General features: G+C 34.0%; 1 protein-coding gene across 3 annotated transcripts in view; it reads right to left on the reverse strand.

Annotated features, from left to right (window-relative positions):
• Positions 1–3,560: 3,560 nt before the first annotated feature.
• Positions 3,561–24,099, reverse strand: part of LOC126880406 (zinc finger protein 226-like) — a 28,545-nt gene continuing 8,006 nt past the window's right edge. For 2 of the 3 annotated variants that reach the window (XM_050644244.1, XM_050644246.1), the window contains 2 exons: positions 19,727–19,789; positions 3,561–7,581 (listed from right to left, as the gene is read on the reverse strand). In XM_050644244.1, the coding sequence (XP_050500201.1) occupies positions 6,338–7,581; positions 19,727–19,789 (1,307 nt within the window). In that variant the 3' untranslated portion in view covers positions 3,561–6,337. The remainder of the gene's footprint in view (positions 7,582–19,726; positions 19,790–24,099) is intronic. The other variant, XM_050644245.1, reaches the window with a different exon arrangement.

The following is a 24,099-nucleotide window of genomic DNA, read 5'->3' on the forward strand; positions in this document are numbered from 1 at the left end:
TTCGACGTCGAAAAAACGTGACAAACTGACGTGGTTTGGTAATAATTATATAACGTTTTGTAAACGTTATTTGTTTTCGGATAGGGTTTCACCATGTTTCCTAGGTTATCTACTAACATCGCCGTTAAGCCATCTCAATTTCACTACTTTAGAATGTAGATTGAATTATAATTACAACCATTGTTTGGTTCTGCGGCTAGTGATGTTGATTATAGTTACTTTCGAGTATTCGTTACAAATCGTTACTTTTGTATAAAGTACCTAATCATTTACAGTATTCGTTACTTTGATTACTTTTGTATTTGAGTACCGGTAATCATATCGAGAATCGTATTTCTCAGGAGGTAGGTATTTGGTATAAAGTAATCATTTACAGTATTCGTTACTATGATTACTTTTGTTACTTACGTATTTGAGTACCGGTAATCATATCGAGAATCGTATTTCTCAGTGGGTAGGTATTTTGTATAGGTATTCCGATATAACAACGACCTTCACCGAATGATTAGATTACTATGACTATACAACTCTTTATAATGGGAAATAAGCCACAATTTTACCAAAAAAAGATTTTATTAACGTTTCGAAGCCCAAATCGGGTTTCGGTGTCAAAATACAAAATCAGTATTATTTTGTATTTTGACAACGAAACCTGATTTGGGCTTCGAAACGTTAATAAAATCTTTTTTTGGTAAAATTGTGGCTTATTTCCCATTATAAATAGTTGATTATAAAAATGCCACAAGGAAATAGCTTCAGAACAATACTATGATTACTTTTGTCACTTTTGTATTTGAGTACCGGTAATCATATCGAGAATCGTATTTCTCAGTAGGTAGGTTTGTATAGGTATTCCGATATAATAATGACCTCCGCCAATCTGTTTAAGAGATAAAAATGATTTGATTAGATACTATGATTACTTTTGTATTTGAGTACCGGTAATCATATTATCGATAATCGTATTTCTCAGTAGGTAGGTATTTTGTATAGGTATTCCGATATAATAACGACCTTCACGAAGAACGAAGTAATCAAAGTAGATACAATAGTCGTTACTCGCTCTGATACGATGGGTACGATGTAATCAGAGTAATCAAAGTAGATACAATAGTCGTTACTCGCTCTAATATGATTGGTATGAAGTAACGAAGTAATCAAAGTACATACAATAGTCGTTACTAGCTCTGATACGATTGGTACGAAGTAATCAGAGTAATTAAAGTAACGATTTGCCTCTCTGTATAGTAATCGTTACTTTCGGTATTCGTAAGTAACGATAAAAATAGTTACCTTTTCAACATCAGTATCTGCGGCTAGTTAGCAAGTATACGAGTTTACTGATGATGGACTGACAGGTCCGAAAACGTTCCTTCTGAACATATTTTATGCAATCCATTGGGATTTTAAATTATACCTACTACTTAGAAGTTGTTTTACTTCGATGTTAGAGTTCATTTAACTATACGGTATACAGCCAACCTAGGGAACTATCCCTTTTTAATAAAAAATACTACTTGTATAGGGTACATATAATAGAAATATAACTTCTTACGTGCGTACAAAGTACACATACACTCTTTTGGTTGCTTTTTACGTAAATATCATCCTTTTATCTCAATGCGATAGAGTACCTAAGTAGTTTTCAAGTTATTTGTGTTTAAAAGTAGTGTTTAAAATACATAATCTTATTTTATTGCTAACATCCATTTCACACGAGTCATACTAAATTATGTTACTAATAAGGTTATACAATTTAGTAGATTCCGTAAATTCCATTTCAATGTTTTATTAATGTTTTAATTCATAAAAAATCAGAACTATCATTTTTATTATACTAACATAATTGATCTTAAATTAAATTTTCAGATCGAGCTTGTTAATAAAAAATGATGGTTACATAAGACAAAACAATTGAAACAAATACTTATTTAGACTACTGTACAACAATAAATCAATTTAATAAATTTTCAAAGTGGCCTCCATTCACTCCAATACAATTTTTAATTCTATCAGAAAAATTTCTTCTAATCTTCAGAAATATGTTCGGTTGATGTACTTGTTGCCATAATTCTTGTCGGGTATTAATTTTTTTTAACATACACAAGTGTCTTCGTCACGAAAAATAAAAATCTAAGGGATTAAAATCAGGAGTCCGAGCAGGCCACGGAAACTCACTTCCTCGCTCCATCCATCTATGAGAAAACTATTGTTCAAATAATTTCGCACCACCAAGGGAAATATTGGTGGGGCGCCATTTTGCATAAACCACATAATATATTAAGAGGGTATTTTGAAGAAATTCCAAATACGAATTGCCGTTGAAATTTGCAGGGACCTATTCCTGCAGGGAATTCAAAGGGACCTATTAAACTATCTCTAAAAATTCCACCCCTAACATTTATTCTCAGTTCATGTTGAAAGTGTGCTTCTCTAACGGCATGTGGAAGTTCGTTATCCCAAATGTGACAATTTCTTCAGTTATAAACGCCCCTACGTGTGAAAGTGGCTTCATCAGTAATAATAATAATATCTTAAGGTATTTTTGCGGTGAAGGCCCTTTCGGGCAGGTCCCGGCGCCACTTACATCTTTAATCCTGTTTGATATACTTTGTTTCACGTTAGGAATAGAACGTTACGCTTATGGAGATCAGTGTTGCCAAACCGCTCGGGAAGGGACTACCGATATACGATTCATTCTAATCAGTACAGCGTACGCCACGTGGCATCTGCGCGCTTCTATCTTTCATAAGAAATACATAAGGCTATCTCTGCAATGTTCTATTCTTAACGTGAAGCGCTCTATAGTGTCGATACTACAAATTCCATTCGTCGAGGAAGATCTGTGGGTAGTAAGTTCTGCACTGGAGTATATTTGGTAAGTACTCAGTACGTACTATTATTAAATTACTGTTTCACATTACTGCAGAAGCATAATCTTGAGGTTTTAAAGATATTATTTTAATTATTATAAAAGGTACACTTTTTGCCTGAAACTTTATAATTATTGGCAAAACGTCAATTTCAGGATACTTTTCTTTTGCGAAGTCCAGTGCTTTTGGTGTCTCTTCCTGTGTTAAATCTAAGTAAGGAGATTTTCCCTTGAGTCAATATATGATAAAAAATGTGCTACTATCATTGCCATTTCATACCGACTTTAAAATTTTTATTGAATTAATTAATTTTAAGTATACACTCCTCATTTCCAATATTTCTGAAATTGTTTTCAAGCTCCTTCCATGCACGTATAGAATCACTAATGGATTACTTTGTTTTGAAAAATTAGATTTTTTTCTTAAAAAACCAGTTGGTTTAAACCTGCCAACCCTGCTTAAAACAAATTTCTCACTTATACCACTTTTTTCCAATGTGCATTATTAAATGTTTTTCCAAATGACATGCTTGACTAAACTGCTTAAAACATAATTCACACTTGTAGGGTTTTTCCTCACTGTGTACTCTCAAATGTGTTTTCAAAGTATTATATTAATACTTCGTATTATAAGTCTAAATACTTTAAAAACGAGTTAATTATTTTAGAAAATAATAGTAATACACAATGAAAAAAATGATTAAGACAACTTTTATTTTTATTTACGTACAAAAAATTAATATAACAAAAAACATCTTCAAACATAATTTCAAAATAACTAAGTTGGAAAATACAAAAATAGAATTTATTTACCTCTATTTTCTTCATTTGCGATAGATGTATTAAAAATTTTAAATAAAAACCATCAATTTGGAGGCTTTTGCTGTACGCAACCTGTTTCGAAGTTTCGACTGCACTAGGTAGCGCAAAGGAAAAAATTCTTTCAACGCTTGCCGAAGCGCTTAGGTTGTGAGAAGTTGTTCAGTAACGTAACATTAATGATGTTAGGATCAATATTTTTGTGACTTTTTCACAACTCAATCCGTGTCAATTTTGAAGTGACACTTTTTTCAAAAAAATGTTTTTGAAAAGGTACACTTTTTGCCTGAAACTTTATAATTATTGACAAAACGTCAATTTCAGGATACTTTTCTTATGCGAAGTCCAGTGCTTTTGGTGTCTCTTCCTGTGTTAAATCTAAGTAAGGAGATTTTCCCTTGTGTCAACCATATATGATAAAGAATGTACTTCTATCATTGCCATTTCACACCGACTTTTGAATTTTTATTGAATTAATTAATTTTAAGTATACACACCTCATTTTCAATATTTTTGAAATTGTTATCAAGCACCTTCCATGCACGCATAGAATCACTAATGTATTACTTTGTTTTGAAAAAATTAGATTTTTTTCTTAAAAAAACCAGTTGGTTTAAACCTGCCAACACCTGCGAATTTCTCACTTATACCACTTTTCTCCAGTGTGCGTTATTAAATGTTTTTTCAAATGACATGCTTGACTAAACTGATTAAAACATAATTCACACTTGTAGGGTTTTTCCTCACTGTGTACTCTCAAATGTGTTTTCAAATTACTTGCTTGGCTAAACTGCTTAAAACAAATTTTAGCCCAATAAATGACCGTTGTGGAGTGTAATTTCCAGGGGCAACTCCGAATTGCATGAAAATTTGGATTTAGGTTCTACTTACCCTCCACTTCAAAGTTGAATTTGTGCCGTTGGTTGCTTTTACTTGGGAGGTGACATTTACCCCTTCTCGGGGGGTGAAAAACGCGTGTTTAAAATAAGGCCGGAAATGGATAAATTGACTTATTTTAAGCACCTTTTGTTCTATAAAGTTTTTTACGTAAGTCAATACTTTTCGAGTTATTCGCGATTTAAAATGTTGATTTTTCGACAGAAAAACTATCTTTTCAGACCGTTTTTCCCAAATAACTCAAAAAGTAAATATTTTATCGAAAAAAATATTTTTAGCAAAAGTGTAGCCTATAAAAAAACGAAAAAAATGGTGTACGAGTAAAGTCTACAAATTGAGTAGAAGCAAAGTTGTAGCTCATCGAAAATACGTTCTTATTAGTTTAATTCCAAATCGAATAGTTCAACGCGAAATCACCGAAGAAAGAAGCGTTTTTCGGGAAAACCTTATTAACATTTTTAAAGTATCGAAAAAAAGCTTATTATTTGTTTTTTACAAAAGTTTACAGCATCAAAAATAAACGAATTACACTGAAAAAAAAAGTTGACCCCTCTTTTTTTGGTAAAAAAAATCGTGAAAACCTCCCTCTATTTAGCAACCTAAATGAAATTAATCGTTTGGCTTTACCATCTATTTTAACTGTATGTGTATTGTTTATATGATCTGTAAGTTTGATTGGTTTGAAGTGCTTATTTTTGAAAACATTTGATTTTATAGTAAAAAAAAATTTCTAAAAATTTTTGTAAAATTTCATTTTTTCAAAATAACTTAAAAAGTATTAGTGATAAGAAAAATCTTAAAGAGTAAAAAAATGTAGGTTTTGCTATTATAAATATGGTAGTTTCATTTTGTTTCTCCGTAAGACAAAAATTGGTTAAGATATGGCTGTTCAAAATTTGCATACATTCGTAATTAGTGACCCATTCAAGCTTTCTCAATTATAACCCATTCAAAAATAAACACTTTAAACCGGTGAGACTGACAGATCATATAAAAAATCGATAGGTAAGTAAATTGTTTGTAAAGCGGTAGCGATTAATATCATTTGGGGAGCTAAACACGGCGAGATTTTCATGATTTTTTACAAAAAAAAAAGAGGGCCAACTTTATTTTGAGCGTAACTAGCTTATTTTTAATGCTAAATCTTTTGTTAACAATTAAAACAAATCTTTTTATAAACACTTTAAAAAAGTTTAAATGGGTTTTTCCCGAAAAGTGCCTAATTTTTCGGTGATTTCACCTTGAAATATTCGATTTGTAATTAGACGAATAAGAACTTATTTTTCATGAGCTACAACTTTGTTTTTGTTTGATTGATAGACTTTACTGATACACCATTTTTTGGGTTTTTTTATAAGGTACACTTTTACTAAGGATATTTTTTTCGATAAAATATTTACTTTTTGGGTTATTTCCGAAAAACCGTCTGAAAACGTAGTTTTTTGTCGAAAAATCAACATTTTCAATGGCAAATAACTCGAAAAGTATCGACTTACGTAAAAAACTCTATAGAACAAAAGTTGCTTAGAATTAGTCAATTTATCCATTCCGGGCTTATTTTAAACGCGCGTTTTTTCACTCTCGAGAAGAGGTGACTGTCACCCCCCAAGTAATAGCAACCAACGGCACAATTTCAACTTTGAAGTGGAGGGTAAGTAGAACCTAAATCCAAATTTTCATGCAATTCGGAGTTGCCCCTGAAAATTACACGGTATCGCCGAATTTCCCGTTCATTTACTGGGCTATTTCTCACTTATACCACTTTTCTCCAGTGTGCATTATTAAATGTGTTTTCAAATGACATGCTTGACTAAACTGCTTAAAACATAATTCACACTTGTAGGGTTTTTCCTCACTGTGTACTCTCAAATGCGTTTTCAAATTACTTGTTTGGCTAAATTGCTTAAAACAAATTTCACACTTATAAGGTGTTTCTCCAGTGTGTACTCTCAAATGTTTTTTCAAATTACCATATTCTCTAAACTGCTTAAAACAAAATTCACACTTGTAAGGTTTTCCCTCAGTGTGTACTCTCAAATGTGTTTTCAAATTATCTGATTGATTAAATTGCTTAAAACATATTTCACACTTATACTTTTCTCCAGTGTGCGTTATTAAATGTTTTTTCAAATGACATGCTTGAATAAATTGCTTTAAACAAATTTCACACTTGTAAGGTTTCTCTTCAGTGTGAATTCTTAAATGTTTTTTCAAACTACCAGCTTCTGTGAATTGCTTAAAACATATTTCACACTTGTAAGGTTTTTCCTCAGTGTGTACTCTCAAATGTGTTTTCAAATTACCTGCATGCATAAATTGCTTGAAACAAATTTCACACTGGAAGCGTTTTTCTCCAGTGTGCATCATTAAATGTTTTTTTAAGTTAGATGCATCACCGAATGGCTTAAAACAAATTTTACAATCATATGGTTTTTCTCCGGTATGCACTCTCAAATGTGTTTTCAAACTATGTGTTTGAGAAAACTGCTTAAAACACGTTTCACACTTATAAGGTTTTTTTCGTTTTTCTCCAGTGTGAATTATTAAATGTTCTTTCAAATGACATGCTTGACTAAACTGTTTAAAACACAAGTCACACTTGTAGGGTTTTTCTCCAGTATGTACCATCGAATGCCTTTTCAAATAACTTGCACAATTAAACTGCTTTGAACAAATTTCACAATTGAAAGATTTTGTTTCAGTGTGCACTCTCAAATGCTTTTGCAAATTACCTGTAGTACTAAACTGCTTGAAACAAAATTCACAATTAAAAGGTTTTTCTCCAGTATAATGTTTTTCTATAGTGTGTCTTTTCAAACTTTTGTGCTGAGAAAACTTCTTCAAACAGATTTCACAATTGTAAGGTCTTTGTATAATTTGAACTGCTACATTTTTATTTACGGCTTTTTCTTCAGCGTGCCCGCTTTGTCCTTGTGATGAATGTTCAAAAAATGGTTCTATAGGTTTCATTTTGTTGTCCTCTTGAGTCAAACCTAAAATATAAAACCAACTATAAACATTTACAAGAAAAAAAAATGAATTCAGACAGTATGTTGCCAATTATACACATAGTTTCAAAAGTTATCTATCACCTAAAATTATGCTCATTTTCATATAGTATAGTATAGTTGATCCAAAAGATGGCATAACCCAGACATCCAAAGTGAAAGTTATCCTTCAACACCAAATTGTTCTATATGGTCCACACAATGTCCAGAAAAAAGTCCACACCATTTTAGCGTCGGGTTTGGGGGGAGAGGGGGGAGAAATCGGTAAATTCGTAGTTTTTTAAGTTTTTCGCCAATATTTCTAAAACTATGCGGTTTAGTATGAACAACCCTCTATACAAAATTGTTCTACATTAAATTTGAAATAAAAAAGGCCCTATGCATAATCTTTCTAAAATGAATGGTTCCAGAGTTACGGAGGTAGTATAGTATAACTGGTCCAAAAAAAGGCCTAACCCAAACATCCAAAGTAAAAGTTTTCCTCTAACACCAAAATGTTCTATATGGTCCACATATTGTTCAGTAAAAAGTTACACCATTTTGAGCGTCCGGTTTGGGAGGGAGATGGGAGAGAAGCCGGTAAATTAGTAGTTTTTTTACGTTTTTCGTCAATATTTCTAAAACTATGCTTTAGCGTAAACAATGTTATATACAAAAATGTTCTACATGAAATTTAAAACAAAAAATGTTGTATACATAATTGTTATAAAATCAACGGTTCGAGTTACAGAGGGTGAAAAGTCGAGGTTTTCGATACTTTTTATATGTTTTGGGCAATATTTATGATATAACTATACCAAAAACCGAGACATCCAAAGTGAAAGTTATCCTCCAACACCAAATTGTTCTATATGGTCCACATAATGTTCAGAAAAAACTCACATCATTTTGAGCGTCGGGTTTGGGGGGGGGGGGGGAAGAGGGTGGAGTAATCGGTAAATATAAAAAGTATCGAAAACCTCCACTCTTCACCCTCCGTAACTCTGGAACCGTTGATTTTATAACAATTATGTATAGAACCTTTTTTGTTTTAAATTTTATGTAGAACATTTTTCTGTAGAACATTCCTTACGCTAAAGCATAGTTTTAGAAATATTGACGAATAACGTAAAAAAACTACTAATTTACCGACTTCTCCCCCATCTCCCCCACAAACCGGACGCTCAAAATGGTGTAACTTTTTACTGAACAATATGTGGACCATGTAGAACAATTTGGTGTTGAAGGAAAACTTTTACTTTGAATGTCTGGGTTAGGCCTTTTTTTGGACCAATTATACTATACTACCTCCGTAACTTTGGAACCGTTCATTTTAGAAGGGTTATCCATAGGGCCTTTCTTATTTCAAATTTAATGTAGAACAATTTTGTGTAGAGGATTGTTCATGCTAAATCGCTTAGTTTTAGAAATATTGACGAAAAACGTAAAAAACTACGAATTTTCAGATTTCTCCCCCCCCAAACCCGACGCTCAAAATGGTGTGACTTTTTTCTGAACATTATGTGGACCATATGGAACAATTTGGTGGTGAAGGATAACTTTCACTTTGGATGTCTGGGTTTGGATCTAACTATACCATACTAATAGTTGGTTTTTTCGTGAACAGATTAGCGGATTCCGCTAATTTCTTTTTTATTTTAGATTTCTATTTAGTATTTACATATTTGGGCAAATGTTTACTCAAACTTATTTTTTGAACTTATATCGGGTGTAAGAAAAGAAATATTTTTCTTATGTTAAATCTGAGACACTTTGTAGGGCGTACGAGATACAAGTGTCTGCATACATCGAAATCGTATTGTAGTGTTATGGTTTGTGAACATTTTGCTTTTTGAAGTCCTTGATATTTTTAGAAACAAAGAAAATAGGTGGTTTTACTCTTAAACATGTGTTTTAAATGAAACAAAACTAAATTAACAATAAAAAATAACAGTTAACAAAACTTTAAAAGCAGAAAGGCACATAAACAGTTCTGATCTCTATTTCTACGCTCTATACTAAAATTCGCACTTTTAATTATATTGGCCAATTATATTAGTCCTGGTTACTGGATAATTGTCAAGGCCATAGTCCAAAAAAATAATAAGAAGAAAAAATAAGATTCAGGTTATGTTATGAAAACGTCAACAATTGTATGTAGTAAATAAAATTAGTTATTAAAATGCAGTACTGCAAGCAAAATAAAATTAATTAAATTTACCTTTATATAATAATTGCATATCATATCAATATTGTGGAGCAATATATAATTTTTCTGCTTCATTGACAGAAGGTATGAAATATACGTCAATTTGACAATTTCAATTGACAATATGAATTATTTAAGATAGTTGCAATATTTCTCCGCGACTCGCGCAGAGTCGTTTCTCGTTTCCCCTTCCAAGTACTTACACTCCGCGAATAATAGGTCTGGATCCCGCGTATGAAAAAAAAGTTGATTAATAGCAAGCTGAAAAATTGTTAATAGCTTAAGGGTATCTAATCGGATAAACTTTGATATATGGGAACAGTGGAACAGGGGAAGTTTTAATTGTGGAACAGGTTAAAAATTTGGAACCGTCAGACCACGAAAACGGCACATGTATTTTGTCCGACAGAACAGACTTAAACTCTCCGAACAGAGATTAAACTCTCATACAAAAATCAGACTTGTATTTATCACCAAATGGGCGTTTTAATGAGTGGAACATGTAGAATATGTTAAATGACAGGAATTATGACAGGTGGTAAATAGTAAGGTGACCAACTATTTTTTTGTTCAAAAAGAGTACACTTTGCAAGTATTTCATAGGTGAAAAAAAAGTAGAAAATCCGATAAAAGCTTTTTTTTTCCTTTAAAAAACATATTTTTCTTCGGAGTGGATTTTTTTGCTAAATAAGGATGTTCGTTTAATAATGTAGCCACATCCGAACAACTTTCATTTTGCATATTAAATTTGACTGTTAAGACGGCAGATAATGTCTACAGAAAGTTGTGACTTCTCACTGCTCCAATAATCATTCCCTAGTGAAAACACGCTTTCAACAGCAGCATTAGTACCCGGACAGCAAGGAAATTTCTATTAAAACTTTTAAATTTTCATGTGGGATATGTTCTACTCTAAAATGCCGAAAGATTTCTACCCATCTTTTGTCCATCGTTCCATTTCTTCAATTTTTCTTCATTTAAATATAAATTTACTCTTCGAATTTCTTCAAGAAACTGCAATGAACGAAACTCTTTTACCGCCCTGACGTGCCGGAAACGGCAAGCAATATGCGTGTGTGAAATTCAAATCACTGTCAAAATAATTTTAAATATTTAATTAATAAAATTGAAATAAAATAATCTAAAAAAATGTTTTAGAAATACAAATGAGTATAAAATTATACAAATGAGTACTTTCAGAGTACAGGATTTGAAAAGAGTAGGGTTTGCGAATAAAGAGTACAAAACTCAGTAAATGAGTACAGTTGGTCACCTTATAAATAGCAGTCTGATTTTTGCATGAGAGTTTAATCTCTGTTCGGAGAGTTTAATCTCTGTTCGGAGAGTTTAAGTCTGTTCTGTCGGACAAAATAAATGTGCCGTTTTCGTGGTCTGACCGTTCCAAATTTTTAACCTGTTCCACAATTAAAACTGCCCCTGTTCCAGTGTTCCTCTATATCAAACTTTATCCGACTAGACCTTAAGCTCTTAACAAATTTTCAGCTTGCTATTAATCAACTTTTTTTTCATACGCGGGATCCAGACCTGTAAGTTATTTTTTCGACCAGGTGAGTGGTATGCACACCGTAAGATCAGAGAGACCAGATTGCTTAATGGAGGCTCTGTGATATTTTGCGGTGGAATTTCCTCGTGAGTACATAAGTACGGATTGGTTGTCTATGTGGAGGCTCCACGTAACGAGAGGTGCATTACATAGATTTTATTTCTTTGCATACTTTGTTCGATTCGCACTATGTATAATAAATAATTTCATCTTAGTGTATCGTCCTTATAGCCGGTCGTATGGATGATGCAATAATAATGTTGAACAAGTTATATGACGCTTCCTTAGAGGTCCGACTAAAGATTAACATCAACAAGACGCAAATAATGACTAATCTGGTGCTAAATCGTAATATTGTTGTTGATGGAATGGATATTGAGCAGAGTGCAGACTCTTATAAGTACTTGGGACATGAAATTCGGTTGGGAAGAGATAACCAGACGTGCGAGCTCCCACGTCACATAGGGTTAGCCTAGACAGCGTTCGGTAAACTAAACCATGTATTTAAATCGGACTTACCATTTGCCTGAAAAGGAAAATCTTTGACCAGTGTGTGTTGCCTGTACTCACTTATGGAGCGGAAACATTAACACTCCCAAAAAAGGTGGTGAACAAGATTCGCATTACTCAGAGAACTATGGAGCGCCAGATGTTGGGTGTCTCCCTAAGGGACCGAATCCCAAACGAAGACCGAAAAACAACAGACGCTATCGAAAAAGTCGCGTCGCTAAAGTGGAATTGGGTAGGACACGTCGCCAGATTGTCAGACAACCGATGGACAAAACGTATTGTCGAGTGGAGGCCACGAGAAGAAGCACTACGGAGCAGAGGACGCCCACCGACCAGATGGGCCGACGATCTGAAGCATGTTATCGGTAACTTGATGCAAGCTGCACAAAATAAAGACAGATGGAAATCGCTGAGGGAGACCTAAGTCCAGCAGTGGGCGCGCACGGGTTGATGATGATGATGTATGTTAAGATATGGACTCCTCACACTTGTTCCTTGTCCTTCCTACTCTATTTTTGTAAAGGTATCTACATTTTGTCGTAAACGAATAATAAACGAGATAATTCAATAATTATGCTCTAACTGTCACTATTTCCCCCATAACTCGGAAAATATCGACCGCACGAAAAAATTATAATAAACGAAATTAGAGAAAATCGCATTTTTAACAATTTCGGTTCCTACACTTTTTGTCGAAAAGTTGGAAATGGCGGATATATTGAGCAAAAACGGTTCTCGTTTAAAATCAAGATGGCGGCTAACGCAACGGCATAATTCAGTCGAGATTTTAAATTTACACTACTATTGACCTTCCCTAAAGATTACAAAAATAAAATTTGGGGCAAATCGGCATACAAGGTTAGGCCTGTTATTCGTCTAACCCGACTGGACTATAGTACGTTCCGACAATGCGTGTCCAAAAATGTCGCTCGTCGCATGGGGAACTGTGGTCGAAAAGTAACTATCATAGGGAATAATTAAATAATTACGTTTTTTGTTTATACCTCTTGGAAGATATATTATTTAAATCGGCCAGTGACATGATAGCTTCTGAAACCGTTACAAATCACCTCGAATAAATTTTTTTAGGCTTATCTCATCGAAATAAATAATTTTTCGAAAAATGCTTCCTTTTTGAGCTATTTGCAATTTTTTGTTGTAAAAATGCCTTAATTAGTGATTTTTGGGATTTTTTTCTAAATAACTACTAAAGGAATTGTAATTCTACAAAAAGCTTTATAGTGATATAACTTTATAATCAATAAATAAATTATTAAATAAAAAACCATAATCATGTATGTTAGGGGCCGTCCATTAATCACGTGTTTTTTTGCATTTTTAACCCCCTTCCCCTTGAAAATACATGGTGAGGTTTAAGATAACCCCCTCCCCATCCCCTAATATCTCGTGTATCTACAAAAATGTTATTTTTTTTTAATATTTATAAATTACAGGTATAAGTATCATCATCAGCATCTACACTCCTAGCGGAATGATTACCGCCCTCTTTGGGCTCTTCCGATTCATTTGTCGCGGTGAATCAATCCGCATTAACATTTTGGTTTTACAACTGGTTGTGTAGGTATAAGTATCATCTAATTTTATTATAGAAAATTACAGACTACCTATAATATTAACGTTTAGAGATAGACAGAAAGGTTGCAGGTTGTTTTTGACTGACATAAAAATAATGAAAGAAATGCGAAAAATTTTGTTGTACTAATACATGAACATTATTTAATGTACAGTATCCTCGGATTTGCAAGACTTTCTTCAGCGCCAATAACTGGATAAGCAACTTGCAAGACAGTTGTTAGCACAGTGCGTTGTTGTTTGTTGAAGATCAATATCGGTTTCATCAAGCCACTCGGCTTCATCATTTGTGCGCACTACGCAGACAATTTCTCTCGATCATAGATGATGCTCTCGATCTACCGTTCGATCGTCGCGTGAGGATGCGGAAAGGACGAACATTGTGCATCTCTAGAATATTGCTCGGATTCAGTTTCTTGTGACGAAAATTAGTACGTTCTTTAACGGTAAAATATTGCAAAACCTCTAAATTTTAAAGAACCGCTTGGATTGACATGAAATTTGGTATGCGTATAGCTTACATGTCAAAGAAAGAAAGTGATATTGTGCCGATATGTGCTTTTGCCCCGGGGGTGGTTTTCACCCCCTCTTAGGGGTGAAAAAATATTCGTCGAAAGTAAGTCCGGAAATGGATAAACAGACTAATTTTAAGTAACTTTTGTTCTATAGAGTTTTTTCACTAAGTCGATACTTTTCGAGTTATTTTCCAGTGAATATGTTCATTTTTTCAACAAAATAACCACGCTTTTAGACGGTTTTTCGCAAATAACTCAAATAGTAAGTATTTTGTCGAAAAAACATTCTGAGCAAAAATATAGCCTGTAAAAAATTTAAAAAATGGTGTATATACCACGTCTCTATACCTAGTAGAACCAGAGTTATAGCTAATTAAAAATAGGTTCATATTCGTCAAATTTCAAATGAAATACTTTAACATGAAATAACCAAAAATGAAGCACATTTCGGGGAAAACTCATTAAAACTTATTTAAAGTGTTTAAAAAAAGCTTCATTTTTGTCATAAAAAAAAATTCTAGCATCAAAAGTAAACAAGTTACGCTCAAAATAAAGTTAGTCCCTTTTTTTTGGTAAAAAAATCGGGAAAATCACCCCCCAATTAGTATCTCAAATGAACTTAATCGTTACGACTTCACAAGTTTCTTGACTCGTGTATATATTGTATATATGATCTGTAAGTTTCATCGGTTCAAAGTCCTTATTTTTCAAAGGGCTGTAGTTAAAAGGGGTTGAACGAGTCACTAATCACGAATGTATGCAAATTTACACCAAATCTTAATCAATTTTGTCTAACAGAAAAACAAAAAATAGATGGTATTCAGAAAAGCAATGTAGACTTTTTCTGTTTTTCGAGATTTTTAGTATCTATAACAATTTTTAAGTTATTTTGAAAAAGTATATTTTTCAAAATAAAAATTTTTACTTTGAAACCAAATTTTTTTAAAAATAAGCACTTTGAATCGATGAAACTTACAGATGATATAAACACAACATAAGTAAAATAATTTGTGGAGCAGTAACGATTAATTTCATTTAAGTTGCTAATTAGGGCGTGGTCTTCCCGATTTTTTTTTGCCAAAACAAAAGGGACCAACTTTATTTTGAGCGTAACTTACTTAAATTTAAACAAAAATAAAGCTTTTTTTTAAACACTTTAAAAAAGTTAAAATAGGTTTTTCCCAAAAAGTGCTTAATTTTTTGGTTATTTCACTTCGAAATATTCTATTTGAAATTTGGTGAATATGAATCTATTTTTCATTGGCTATAACTCTGGTTCTACGGAAGTCCAGAGACCTAACGCGTACACCATTTTTTTTTTACTTTTTTACAGGCTATATTTTTGCTAAGAACAAAATTTTTGTTGGAACTTTTTCGACAAAATACTTACTTTTTGAGTTATTTGCGAAAAACCGTCTAAAAATGTAGTTATTTTGTTGAAAAATGAACATATTCACTCGCAAATAATTTGAAAAGTGTTGACTTGGCGAAAAAGCTCTATAGAACAAAAGTTACTTAAAATTAGTCAGTTTATCCATTTCCGGACTTATTTTGGACATATATTTTTTCACCCCCAACAGGGGGTGAAAGTCACCCCCAGGGCAAAAGCACACATCGGCACAATATCACTTTTTTTCTTTGACATGTAAGCTATGCGTGTGCGACATTTCATGTCAATCCAAGCGGTTCTTTAAAATTTAGAGCAAAAGCCGTGAAAAAATGTACTAAATGTGCCTTAGCTTTTTTCTTTGTACATAAGTACAATGCACACCGCTAGCATGTCCTTTCCAAAAGTACGATCCTTCTGTAGGCTAGGGCAATACAGGTCACAAATCAATTTATCGAAGCCTTGATACGTTGGAGTAATTTCAAGAGACCTACGCAGAAGAAATGGAGCAAACGTCTTGCCTTCATGCTATTGAGGCTTTGGAATATATTATAGGCCACTGCACCACCGCAAAATCGCACTATTATCACATTTCACCATCTGATAATTCCGAGTTCGATTCGATTTTTTACGCGTTTGACAAAGAAATAAATTCTTTTTCTGGTTCCTATGTGTTTCGGATATTGGAAATCATATTGGCAATCATAAACTTGCTCGCTGCGGCTCAAAACAGTTCCGTTGAAGTTTTCTTAAACCATGTTCTCAAATTCCGCAGCCATGATATTCTCCTTGTACCGGGTGCTCGCTTACCTTTGACTTTACCGTGCAATATGGACTGCAGCAGGGAGTAACGGTGCTGATTTCTCAAAACGTGTCCCAGATACTGCAGTTTTATGCGTTTGATAGTAAACACAAACTCCGATTCCTTCTTCATTCTTTCTAGAACTTCCTTGTTCGTGATCCTTGCTGTTCAGGATATTCTCAGCATTCTTCTATAGAGCCACATCTCAAACGCTTCAAGCTTTTTAATAGTGGCCTCTGTAAGCGTCCATGCCTCCGCTCCGTACAATAATATATAGAAAACAACATCTCAAATGTCTCATTTTTGTATCCAGGGATATGTTGTGGCTTTTGAAGATGGCGCTAATTTGGTTAAAAACCGTTCTTGCCTTTCCTATGCGGCACTTTATTTACTGTACGTTTTCCACTGCTTATTTATAATAGTTCCCAGGTAGCAATACTGTTTTACGCGCTCTATCTGCGTTCCATTAATATACAGATGAGCCTCGTTTATATTCTCCTTGCTGATAATCATTTGTTTGGTTTTTTGGGTATTAATGTTTAGTCCGTGTTGTTGACTGTACTCATTGATTCTGTCCATTAGCCTCTGAAGTCCCTCTAAACTCTAAACTATCTGCTATCACCATGGTGTCGTCGGCATATCTAATATTGTTTACTCCATGGACGTATAAATAAAGATATTTATTTATACGTCCATGGTTTACTCTTTCTCCATTTAGAAGGATGCCTTCGTGTACTCCGTATAGAGCCTCGTTCTCTCCGAGTATATATTAAATATCAACGGCGATAGGATACATCCCTGCCTAACTCCACGTAGTCTTTTTATGTGATCTGTTTCTTCTCCGTTAATTTTCATATATGCGCTCTGATTCCAATAGAGTTCTGAAATTATTCTAAGGTCTTTGTCATCCAAAGTCTGCTTCTTTTAAAATGTTAATCATATTTTGATGTTGAACTCTGTCAAATGCCTTTTCATAGTCGATCCAGCACGCGTATACGTCGCAGTTAACGTCCCTACATCTTTGAATCAGAATCTGTACTCCGAAAAGTGCTTCTTTGGTACCGACTGCATTAATGAACCATGAACCCGAACTGTCTGTCCGATATTTGTTCCTCGCACTTCTTATAAATTCTTCCATGGATGACTCTAAGAAACAGTTTCAACATATGGCTCATTAGGCTGATTGTTCGATATTCTTCGCACTTTTTTGCCCCCTTTTTTTAGGTATCGCTATGAATTCTGATTCTAGCCATTTATCAGGGATGATTCCTGTATTGTATATTTTATTGAAGACAGCCATGATCCAGTTTATTCCTTCTTCCTCCAAAAGTTTTAAAAATTCAGCTTCGATATTATCAGGCCCTACAGCTTTCCTGTTTTTCATCCGTTTTATTGCGTTTTCTACCTCGGATTTAAGTATTCCGGGCCCTTCATCCTCTCTGAAAATGGATGCAGGTAATCCGTTCTTTGATCTTGAAAAAGTGTCTCCAAATATATTCTCCATTTGTCCTTCATCTCTTGGATGTCAATGATTAATTTTCCATTGGTGTCTATGAGCTTCATTTGTGTTCGCTTTTTAAAAGTACCTGTTACTTCTTTTACTTTTTTGTGTACATTAAAATTGTCACGCTTGGCAGTCTTTCTATTTCGGTACATTTCTCTACAGCTTCTTTTTCTTTAGCTTCTCTTATTTTTCTTCTGATGCATGCCTCCATCTTTTTATATTCATCTTTATTTCCTTTAATTAAATTTCTGCGTTCCATTAAGTGAAGGATTTCTGGAGTCATCCAAGATTTCTTCTTTGTTTCTTTGTTTGGTTTTAGCGGCTATTCTTTAGATTTCTTAATTATTTCTTCGAATTGGTTGATTTCTCGTTGGATGTTATTTTCTTCTTTTAGTTGTTTAACCTGGTTGTTAATATATTCCCCCACTTGCTTCTTAACTTCCGGATGTTGCAGGGCTGTCATGTCGTAGTTAGGTCTAGCCTTTTTCTTTATTTTCTTCAGTCTCACATTCATGACTCCCACTAAAGGTATGTGGTCCGATTCAATCTCCGCTCCTGGATAGGTTTGACAGACTTAAAATTGTTTCTGAATTTTCTATTTACCAATATATAATCTATCTGGTTTCTAATTACATTATGGGGTTTATCTGCTGGCGCCTTCCACGTATACAATCTCCTCGGTGGTAGTTTATAAAATGTGTTCAGAACCACTAGCTGGTTATCTTCTGCGAATATTTCTAGTCTGTCTCCTCTCTCGTTTCTTTGTCCTAACCCAAATGATCCGATTAGAGACGTTTTCCGTTCGGCTCCAAGTTTTGCATTGAAATCCCCCATTATGATGCTGACTTCGTGTTTAGGTATTCGTTCTAATATATCCTCTATGCTTTGGTATAGAGTGTCTACTTTCTCGTCGTCTTTATCTGCAGTGGGGGCAAATAGTTGTATTATGTTTACATTCACTGGATTGGCTCTTATTTGCAATAATGATGAGAAGGCGAAAGTAGTGGGAAGCGGAAATAATAGAAAAAAAACTAAGATAAAAGTTAACAGAAATATATTTCAACAAGACGAACCTTACAAATACTTGGAATTGCAAATTCAGAACAGAGGAACTAAAGAAACTAAAATAAGTTGTATTTATATTGTCGCCCTACACCACTATGTGGTAACAGGGATATGCAATAGTATTACTCTATCGGACAATGGGACAAAATTTGATATACACCTACTAATGTTTCTCGTTATTATTACCCCAACTCCACACTCCAGTTTTCCATCTGATGACCCTGAGTAGAATATTCTTTTGTGATCTTTTTTGTCAATGCTTCCTGTTCCACGCCATCTCATCTCACTTATTCCCATTATGTCAATGGCCAGCCTTTCTATTTCTTGAAGAAATAAATACACGTGATATATTACTACACTCTCCTCCCCCTTGTGATTTTTTATGGGCCCCTCACCCTTACACCCTTTCTAGCCTCACGCGATTAATGGACAGCCTCTTACAATTAATTACAAATTTCAAAAATGAATTAAAAAAAGATCGAAACAAATCTAAAACAAACCTAAAATATCATACAAAGTAAATCTACACCTAAAATAAACTGTAAATAAACCTAAATTATACTAACTATGGCATGTAATCAGACGAGAGGTAGGTGCAAGTCACAAAGGTTTCTCTCGGGAAAGAGGGTTGGGACAACGAGCCAGAGGTGTGATGCCACTGATGATGATCATGTTACAAATTATCCCAAAAGTCCTCAAACCCGTCAAAAGTTTGAAATATCCTAAAATATTCTAATTTCACCTTGCCCTTATTGATTATTGCCGCTTTTGCCACTTCTTGCCTGATTGCCTTCATTTCTTCCACTAGTACAGTGAGGCTCCTTACCCAAACTTCGCATGCGTCCTTGATATTTGAAGAGACAAGCCTTCTTTTCGAAGTTTGTTCTTCTTTATTTCTAGCAGGTTTGTTGACTTGTTCCTGTGAGATAAGAATTTTAAAACAAAATTGTCAAATGTCTTAAAGTTTTAAATAGTGCATTAGAATAAAATATTTGTTTATACCTGCTTCTGCAATTTCTTCCAATTCAATAGTATGCAGCTGGCCTAACTCAACTGGATATACATCTGCAATCAAAATAAATAGTTAGTCTTTAGCCTTCTACAAATAATTTTTCGTAGTACATATTTTGGTTGGTAATCTACAATAGCACTTGCTCTTTTACTTTGGAGCTCCATTACAGTTTGTAGTGGGAAGTTGCATGTATCTAAAAAATATATGTAAAGTAACTCAGAAAGTGTAAAGAAGATATGAGTAATAGACAGGTTGGCTTTCGTAATGGCTTCAGAACAGTAGAAGATCTGTATATTTTCACAACTCTTATCCAAAAATGTCTAGATCAACAAAAAGATCTTTTTGTCACATTTATAGACTATGAGAAAGTTTTCGACAAAGTTAAACATAGTATTCTCATGGAATGTCTAAAGCGAAAAAGACTTGACAAAAATGATATTAACATAGTCAGAAATCTCTATTGGAACCAACAGGCAGTTATTAGATGGAAATAGCACAGATGTGCAACAGATAAGTAGAGGAGTGAGACAGGGCTGTGTACTTTTACCATTACTATTTAATAAACACTTCGAAGAGTTATTTACACAAGCACTTGAAAACTGTACAGAAGGGATCAAGATAAATGGTGAAAGTATAAATAAGTGAAAAATGTATAAACATGTTCAATTCCTTTGCAACACGAAAATGCAGCAGCTGCATAATACTCTGGTTAAATCGGAGAGTGCAAGAAGAGTCTATACCGGCTTCGGAGGTCTTTTCCCCCTCATCAGTAGTCCCATATCCTCTTCTCTCCGATTTCTCCACGCATCATACTTTGGGCCCTTCCGAATTGCAAAGAAAGAAATGTCACGGAGAAACTAGAGCCATCTACCGAAAAACAAACCAAGTTATCAATTTAAGTAGCACAGAAAACGACAATAAATGTCGTTTCCGTATCACCAGATTAACAACAGGTGGAATACTTTCTTTGGTTACACCTCCTGAGATTTTCAAAATTTATAAATCAAACAGGATGCCGAGGAAATTAAGATGAAAGAATTTTAAATAATTCACAACTCATCTGCTCAGCGTGGTAAAAGCTCCAACAAGAAAGATTCCTTAATACTTCTACAAAAGAGTAAATGAATTAAAAATGTATAAACATTTTCAATTTCTTTGCAACACGAAAATGCAGCAGCTGCATAATACTCTGGTTAAATCGGAGAGTGCAGGAAGAGTCTATACCGGTTTCGGAGGTCTTTTCCCCCTCATCAGTAGTCCCATATCCTCTTCTCTCCGATTAAGACCTCTGAAACCGGTATATACTCTTCCTGCACTCTCCGATTTAACCAGAGTATTATGCAGCTGCTGCATTTTCGTGTTGCAAAGAAATTGAAAATGTTTATACATTTTTAATTAATTTACTCTTTTGTAGGAGTATTAAGGAATCTTTCTTGTTGGGGCTTTTACCACGCTGAGCAGATGAGTTGTGAATTATTTAAAATTCTCTCATCTTAATTTCCTCGGCATTCTGTTTGATTTATAAATTTTGAAAATCTCAGGAGGTGTAACCAAAGAAAGTATTCCACCTGTTGTCAATCTAGTGGTACGGGAACGACATTTATTGTCGTTTCTGTGCTACTTCGATTGATAATTTACTTTATAAATAAGTCGTTGTGCCAATGATACAGTCCTTATCGCTGAAACTGAGAATGACCTACAGACGCTACTAAACTCAATTTGTGATACTAGGGAACAGTTTGGTTTAACAATAAACATAAAGAAAACGAAAACCATAGTCATCAGTAGGAGGGGTAAAGTCATAGCAAGAATTCCCATAAAAAATGAAGATATTGAACAAGTGGACAAAATGAAATACTTGGGAGTCTGAATTACGGAAGATCTGAATCCGAAATCAGAAATTCGATCAAGAATAGAGCAATCAAGAGCAGCCTTTTTGAAGATGAGGAAATTTATAAGTAACCAAAGACTGAATCTGCATATCCGATATCGGATGGTAAAATGTTATATCCACTCTATTCTTCTTTATGGTGCCGAAGTTTGGACTATTAAAGTTGATTTAAGAGAAAGCTGGAAGCTTTTGAGATGTGGCTTTTTAGGAGAATTTTGAAGATGTCATGGACCGATCATTTTACGAACGAAATGGTGTTAAACAGAATGCGAAGAGACAGAGAACTTCTGATCACCATTAACCCTTTCGCTGCATAAGGGTAAGAACAGAACAAGTGGGTCGCGGTGAAGGTGGAGGTCGCGGTCGATATCCATGTAAAACAAACACATTGTAGTGAATGGAAGAGAACAGAGCAGGTAAGTCGCGGTGGATGTTTAGCGCGATGCCATCCAGGAGGTTTACATCGATGCTCTTGAAAATCAAATGAGGTGATTTCCATATATACAGAGTGGGCCAAATAAAAGGAGCCACCCAGATATTTGGCAGTATTTCTTAGATTTTAAGAAAATAAAAAAACAGGTCACTTTTTGATCTAAGGGGGACACATTTTTACGGTACAAACATCTGTCATTTGTCATTTCCCTCCCTTCCACTTCCCCCACCCCTTATTTTTAAATAGGGAATAGGGGTCGTGTGCTAGCTCATTTGAAAGGTTATTCAATTCTCTATTCAGTAATATCAACATCGACTTGGTTGAACGAGGGTGTCCAAGAAAAATTATTTTGAACTGAATTAATTGACACAAAAAGAAGAATGTATGTAATTTATTTAACTCAGAACACATTTTACTGCTGACAGAAAACAGAAAAATGTTTTTTGATAAATAGACACTGCTTTTTGCTTAATTTTAATGATCAAGCTTTCACCCATCTGCCTCTTGCTAGGTTGAATATTGAATTTAAGTAACAAACAGTGTTTATTTATCAGATAAATATTTTTTTCTGTTTTTTATCAGCAGTAGAATGTATTCTGAGTTAAATAAATTACATACATTCTTCTTTTTGTGTCAATTAATTTAATTTAAAATAATTTTTCTTGGACGCCCTGTATAAATTTTTATGTCAATCTTGATATTACTGAATAGAGAATTGAATAACCTTTCAAATGATCTAGCACACGACCCCTACTCCCTATTTAAAAATAAGGGGTGGGGGAAGTGGAAGGGAGGGAAATGACAGATGTTTGTACCGTAAAAATGTGTCCCCCTTAGATCAAAAAGTTACCTGTTTTTTTATTTTCTTAAAATCTAAGAAATACTGCCAAATATCGGGGTGGCTCCTTTTATTTGGCCCACTCTGTATTGTGATTTCCGTATATATTTAAAGATGACACAGTTTCAGGAGATCAAGAAAACTTTGTCCGCATTTTCTTAAAGGTAACTTCTATTCATAGATGGCGTCGCGGCTTAGTGGCTCACGTAGTTAGGTTTGGTATAGAGGTTTCTAAAATATGGTACGTCCGACAACTGGATACCCTTGAAAATTTGTCAGCCAATATTACCACTAAATTGTAAGTATTTTGATCAAGCAATCCTGAAAAAAATCATCATTTATGACTCCATAGTGCGCCCCCACAAGTGGGCGCACGCATCATAAATTCATAAAATTTATACCGTCACAGCTGATTTTTGCAGGAGTGTTTGATAACAATATTTAAAATTAATTGGTAATATTATGCGACAAATTTTTAAGGGTAAAATTTTCCGAAAGAGAAAAGTTGTCCGATTCGAGATGAATAGAACTCTTGCAAAAAAATGTCTGACATGCAATAAAAATAAGATACGTAAAGATATTGTTTATCATTATCAAGAATGTCCCGAAAAACCTGGCCTCTGTTCAGAACATTACCAAAACATTAATATTTTGTATATGCACTTTTATACGTTGTATATATGCACATTTTTATATTCCTGTTTTTATGAATAAAATTTTAGTTTGGATCAAAAAAAATGTATTTAATTTACTAAATACACAAATTTGTATTAAAGCGTACAAGTGCGTATCCGCATTTTTAAAAGAAATTCCTTGAAAAGTGCGTACAGCGCACATGCTCGTCTCGCAAAAATTCAGAAGGAAAATCATAATCGGTTTTAATACATGTACAAAAAACAATGGTTGAACAAGTATCGAGTTTAGTTTTAAAAAAACTACTATTATTTATTTGACGCAGCGAAAGGGTTGAGGGTTAAACCTGATGTACAGAAGAAGTGGTGTGCATTTATTTGACGCAGCGAAAGGGCTAAAAGGAGAAAAACATCATATTTGGGGCACATACTTAGAAATAATAAGTACTAGTTGTTACAGCTGATTATGAAGGATAAAATCAAAGGAAAAAGGGGTCCTGGTAGACGACAAAAATCAGAAGATAGAGACGAATTTGCAATGGTTATATCCAACCTTCATTAGTGGAGTC

Source organism: Diabrotica virgifera, chromosome 2 (assembly GCF_917563875.1).
Source record: "Diabrotica virgifera virgifera chromosome 2, PGI_DIABVI_V3a".
Lineage (NCBI taxonomy): Eukaryota > Metazoa > Arthropoda > Insecta > Coleoptera > Chrysomelidae > Diabrotica > Diabrotica virgifera.